The following is a 5,848-nucleotide window of genomic DNA, read 5'->3' as shown; positions in this document are numbered from 1 at the left end:
TCACTTTCATTTTCACTACCAGGCAAGCCCGATCTTTATAATAGCAGCCATCTAATATGGAAATACTCCATGCCAGGCACTGTGCTAAGCATTTCTCACAAGTTAGCTCATTTGATCCTCACAGCAATCTCTATAAGGTAAATATTATCATGCCCCTATGTTAAGAACAGGAAAGTGAGGCTATCCAAAGTAAGAAACTAGCAAAGCTATTAGGTGGCAGAACCAGGATCTAAAGTTAGTTGTCTCAGCCGATAGGGCCCATGCTTTTAATTACAACCCAGTACTGAATTAAGCAATTGTGGGGTCCAGTTAGATTTGAATTCGGACACTTGCTATGCTATACTGCCTCTCACTGATGTGGGCATTATCAAAATGGTGCAACTAAAATATAGAAACGTACTAAAATAATTTTAAGCCTTAGTGACATATTGTTTACCCCAGAAATGTAAAGATTTTAGTAAAAAATATAAATATTATTGACAAATGTGTGGTCATCTCAGTAAATGCCAAGAAGGCATTTGTTAAAATCTAACTCCTTCTTACAGTTAACATCTTTCAAATATACGAATAGTGAGCTACCTCTTTAATATAATAAAGGATGTGTATTAAAAAACAAAGAATTAGGAGCCTGGGGCCGCGCTGGCCGCGCGGGCGGTGGGAAGCCTCTATCTCCCTTTGGCTTTTAACTCGCAGCCGTGGGCTAGGAGGCGGGTCCTCGGGGAGCAAGGACAAGCCGGGCTAGGGCGAGAGGGGTCGGGGGTGGAGACTGCCGGTGGCGATTGGCAGCTGCCAATCAATCGGTACAGCGTCTAAGAGATTGAGGAGGTGGAGGGAGGGGAAGGCATCCAGGCCCCAGAAGGAGCTTGCGATGGACGATGGACGAAGAGGGAGTACACAAGCCTTCTGGCCCACCCACGAGGAAGAAATTCCTCATTCCTATGGACGAGGTCGATGAATCAAGGCAAATTGGAAGTGGTCAAACAGGAGATGGCAAGAGTGAACGTCGACATTCTAGGAATCAGCGAACTAAGATGGACTGGAATGGGTGAATTTAACTCAGATGACCATTATATCTACTACTGTGGGCAAGAATCCCTTAGAAGAAATGGAGTAGCCATCATGGTCAACAAAAGAGTCCAAAATGCAGTACTTGGATGCAATCTCAACGACAGAGTGATCTCTGTTTGTTTCCAAGGCAGGCCATTCAATATCACAGTAATCCAAGTCTATGCCCCAACCAGTAATGCCGAAGAAGCTGAAGTTGAACGGTTCTATGAAGACCTACAAGAACTTTTAGAACTAACACCCAAAAAAGATGTCCTTTTCATTATAGGGGACTGGAATGCAAAAGTAGGAAGTCAGGAAACACCTGGCGTAACAGGCAAATTTGCCCTTGGAGTACAGAATGAAGCAGGGCAAAGGCTAATCGAGTTTTGCCAAGAGAACACACTGGTCATAGCAAACACCCTCTTCCAACAACACAAGAGAAGATTCTACACATGGACATCACCAGATGGTCAACACCGAAATCAGGTTGATTATATTCTTTGCAGCCAAAGATGAGAAGCTCTATACAGTCAGCCAAAACAAGACCGGGAGCAGACTGTGGCTCAGATCATGAACTGCTTATTGCCAAATTCAGACTTAAATTGAAGAAAGTAGGGAAAACCACTAGACCATTCAGGTATGACATAAATCAAATCCCTTATGATTATACAGTGGAAGTGACAAATAGATTTAAGGGACTAGATCTGATAGACAGGGTGCCTGATGAACTATGGACGGAGGTTCATGACATTGTACGGGAGACAGGGATCAAGACCATCCCCATGGAAAAGAAATGCAAAAAAGCAAAATGGCTGTCTGAGGAGGCCTTATAAATAACTGGGAAAAGAAGAGAAGCGAAAAGCAAAGGAGAAAAGGAAAGATATTCCCATCTGAATGCAGAGTTCCAAAGAATAGCAAGGAGAGATAAGAAAGCCTTCCTCAGCGATCAATGCAAAGAAATAGAGGAAAACAACAGATTGGGAAAGACTAGAGATCTCTTCAAGAAAATTAGAGATACCAAGGGAACATTTCATGCAAAGATGGGCTTGATAAAGGACAGAAAAGGTATGGACCTAACAGAAGCAGAAGATATTAAGAAGAGGTGGCAAGAATACACAGAACTGTACAAAAAAGATCTTCACGACCCAGATAATGACGATGGTGTGATCACTCACCTAGAGCCAGACATCCTGGAATGTGAAGTCAAGTGGGCCTTAGAAAGCATCACTACGAACAAAGCTAGTGGAGGTGATGGAATTCCAGTTCAGCTATTTCAAATCCTGAAAGATGATGCTGTGAAAGTGCTGCACTCAATATGCCAGCAAATTTGGAAAACTCAGCAGTGGCCGTAGGACTGGAAAAGGTCAGTTTTCATTCCAATCCCAAAGAAAGGCAATGCCAAAGAATGCTCAAACTACTGCACAATTGCACTCATCTCACATTCTAGTAAAGTAACGCTCAAAATTCTCCAAGCCAGGCTTCAGCAATACGTGCACCGTGAACTTCCAGATATTCAAGCTGGTTTTAGAAAAGGCAGAGGAACCAGAGATCAAATTGCCAATATCCGCTGGATCATCGAAAAAGCAAGAGAGTTCCAGACAAACATCTATTTCTGCTTTATTGACTATGTCAAAGCCTTTGACTGTGTGGATCACAATAAACTGTGGAAAATTCTGAAAGAGATGGGAATACCAGACTATCTGACCTGTCTCTTGAGAAACCTGTATGCAGGTAAGGAAGCAACAGTTAGAAATGGACATGGAACAAGAGGCTGGCTCCAAATAGGAAAAGGAGTACGTCAAGGCTGTATATTGTCACCCTGCTTATTTAACTCATATGCAGAATACATCATGAGAAATGCTGGGCTGGAAGAAACACAAGCTGGAATCAAGATTGCCGGGAGAAATATCAATAACCTCAGATATGCAGATGACACCATCCTTATGGCAGAAAGTGAAGAAGAACTAAAGAGCCTCTTGATGAAAGTCAAAAAGGAGAGTGAAGAAGTTGGCTTAAAGCTCAACATTCAGAAAACTAAGATTATGGCATCCGGTCCCATCACTTCATGGCAAATAGATGGGGAAACAGTGGAAACAGTGTCAGACTTTATTTTTTTGGGCTCCAAAATCACTGCAGATGGTGATTGCAGCCATGAAATTAAAAGACGCTTACTCCTTGGAAGGAAGGTTATGGCCAACCTAGATAGCATATTTAAAAGCAGAGGCATTACTTTGCCAACAAAGGTCCATCTAGTCAAGGCTATGGTTTTTCCAGTGGTCATGTATGGATGTGAGATTTGGACGGTGAAGAAAGCTGAGTGCCGAAGAATTGATGCTTTTGAACTGTGGTGTTGGAGAAGACTCTTGAGAGTCCCTTGGACTGCAAGCAGATACAATCAATCCATCCTAAAGGAGATCAGTCCTGGGTTTTCATTGGAAGGACTGATGTTGAAGCTGAAACTCCAATACTTTGGCCACCTGATGCGAAGAGTTGACTCATTGGAAAAGACCCTAATGCTGGGAAGGATTGAGGGCAGGAGGAGAAGGGGATGACAGAGGATGAGACGGTTGGATGGCATCACCGACTCGATGGACATGGGTTTGGGTAAACTCCAGGAGTTGATGATGGACAGGGAGGCCTGGCGTGCTGCGATTCATGGGGTCGCAGAGTCGGACATGACTGAGCGACTGAACTGAACTGAACTGATGGATGCAGATGTGGTCCCTCCTCCTGGGGCCAAGCCTTTATTCAGATCCACACGGAGCCTGCCCACCGTGGAGACTTCAACCCCGCCAAGCCCTCAGACCTACGCTGAGTACGCCCTCTCTGGACCTCCAGGCGGTGCTGAAGCCACATGCCCCATGGGGCCAGAACCCCTGGCAGGAGAGACCCCCTACCAGACCCCCAAACCAGGAGCAAAATCCAACAGCATCATTGTGAGCCCCTGGCAGAGGGGCAACCCAGTGCTGAGGTTCGTATGCAACATGCCCTGGGAGTTTGGGGACATGCTCCCCGACTATGTGCTGGGCCAGAGCACCTGTGCCCTCTTCCTCAGCCTCTGCTACCACAACCTCCACCCAAACTACATCCACCAGCGGCTGCAGAGCCTGGGGAAGAGCTACACCCTGCGGGTGCTGCTCGTCCAGGTGGACGTGAAAGATCCTCAGCAGGCCCTCAAGGAGCTGGCTAAGATGTGCATCCTGGCCGACTGCACCCTGATCCTTGCCTGGAGCCCCGAGGAGGCTGGGCAGTACCTGGAGACGTACAAAGCGTATGAGCAGAAGCTGGCCGATCTCCTGATGGAGAAGCTGGAACAGGACATCGTTTCCCGGGTGACTGAATGTCTGACCACCGTCAAGCCAGTCAACAAAATGGACAGTCAGACCCTCCTGACTACTTTTGGGTCTCTGGAACAGCTCATAGCTGCATCCCGGGAAGATCTGTCCTTGTGCCCAGGCCTGGGACCCCAGAAGGCCCGAAGGCTGTTTGATGTCTTCCATGAGCCCTTCTTGAAAGTGCCCCACTGACCCCAGATGCCAAGGAGGTCCTCGGTGTAATAATAAAGCACTTTTTTTCTTGCCCAGGAAAAAAAAATAAAAAACAAAGAATTAGTCTCCTGCCTATTAAAAAAACAAAGTCATTTCCTAGAAACTGGACCTAAACAAGAGAGCTTTTATTTATGTATAAGTTTGGTGTTTCTGGAAATTCTTGTTTGGGTAGTAAGGTATTATGAAAATAAATTAGAAGTATTGGAAAGGAAGAAATTAAAGATAGATAATTTTTAGATAACATTAGTAAATACCTGGAAAAGCCACAGAATTGACTTCAAGTGACTAGACAAAACTGCAGAGTTCAGCACATCAAAATACCTACCACTAAGTCAGAAAAGTAACACATTTCTAATAAAGCAAAAAAAAAAACCACTAAGATATTTGGAAATAAGTCAATATATTCAAGAGTGTGAGAAAAAGAAATAATATGAAATCTTAATGGCAGAAATAAAGAAAATGTGAATAAATGTAAAGTCGTGCTACATTTCTGAATGGTAAGACCAATAGTGTAAAGCTAATACTTCACAGATTGATTTATAGAGGCAGACTATTTAAATGAAGCTCTCTCTTATTCCAAAAAAGATACCGCATTCATCTGTAGTATTAATTGTGCATCACCATCCTAGGGAAACAAAAGTCTAAAAGAATTATCAAATATTAGAATGTGTTATAAATTAACACTAGTTGAAATGGCAGAATTCAGATGAAAATCAGAAATATTGATCAGTAAACACGAAAGTGAGACCTTGAAAAAGGCTCTAATAAATGTAAGAATAGAATATGTGATGAATAAAGCATAACAAAACAATGGGAAAATATCTATTACTAAGTAAATTCACCTGGGGTAACTAGTTATGAGTATGGAGAGGAATCAACAAAAGGTTTTATCTCTTACCAGATATAGTGATTCTTCCTACATAAAATAAAAAATTAAATAAATTTTCTTCAAAAGAAAATTTAAAAAATAGGAATAGACTAGAGTATTTAACTTAACTATAGGAATTTTTCTTATAATTTTTTTATGACTTCCCTGATAGCTCAGTTGGTAAAGAATCCCCCTTCAATGCAGGAGACCCTGGTTCAATTCCTGGGTCAGGAAGATCCGCTGGAGAAGGGATAGGCTACCCACTCTAGTATTCTTGGGCTTCCCTTGTGGCTCAGCTGGTAAAGAATCAGCCTGCAATGTGGGAGACCTGGGTTTGATCCCTGGGTTGGGAAGATGCCCTGAAGAAGGGAAAGGCTACCCACAG

General features: G+C 43.4%; 1 protein-coding gene across 2 annotated transcripts; it reads left to right on the top strand.

The window, feature by feature from the left end:
- The first annotated feature begins 855 nt into the window (after positions 1-855).
- Positions 856-4,652, top strand: LOC145537228 (DNA excision repair protein ERCC-1-like). 2 transcript variants are annotated; one of them, XM_081568110.1, is made up of 3 exons: positions 876-947; position 1,763; positions 3,763-4,608. In XM_081568110.1, exons 1-3 carry the CDS (start codon positions 876-878, stop codon positions 4,572-4,574), a joined length of 885 nt encoding a protein of 294 aa, XP_081424236.1. In that variant the 3' UTR covers positions 4,575-4,608. The 2 variants fall into 2 exon arrangements, with proteins under 2 accessions (XP_081424235.1, XP_081424236.1); XM_081568109.1 differs by lacking the exon at position 1,763 and having other exon boundaries at positions 856-947; positions 3,763-4,652.
- Positions 4,653-5,848: the final 1,196 nt, after the last annotated feature.

This window comes from Giraffa tippelskirchi, chromosome X (assembly GCF_054371585.1).
Source record: "Giraffa tippelskirchi isolate mGirTip1 chromosome X, T2T-mGirTip1v1.2.pri, whole genome shotgun sequence".
NCBI classification, from domain to species: domain Eukaryota; kingdom Metazoa; phylum Chordata; class Mammalia; order Artiodactyla; family Giraffidae; genus Giraffa; species Giraffa tippelskirchi.
This window is presented reverse-complemented; position numbering and strand designations above follow the sequence as displayed.

Excerpts from the sequence above, each read along its gene's own strand:
- LOC145537228 (XM_081568109.1), top strand. The coding sequence starts at position 869 with ATGGACGATGGACGAAGAGGGAGTACACAAGCCTTCTGGCCCACCCAC. Across the intron at positions 948-3,762 it reads TCCTCATTCCTATGGACGAG|ATGTGGTCCCTCCTCCTGGG; the intron begins GTCGATGAATCA and ends TGATGGATGCAG.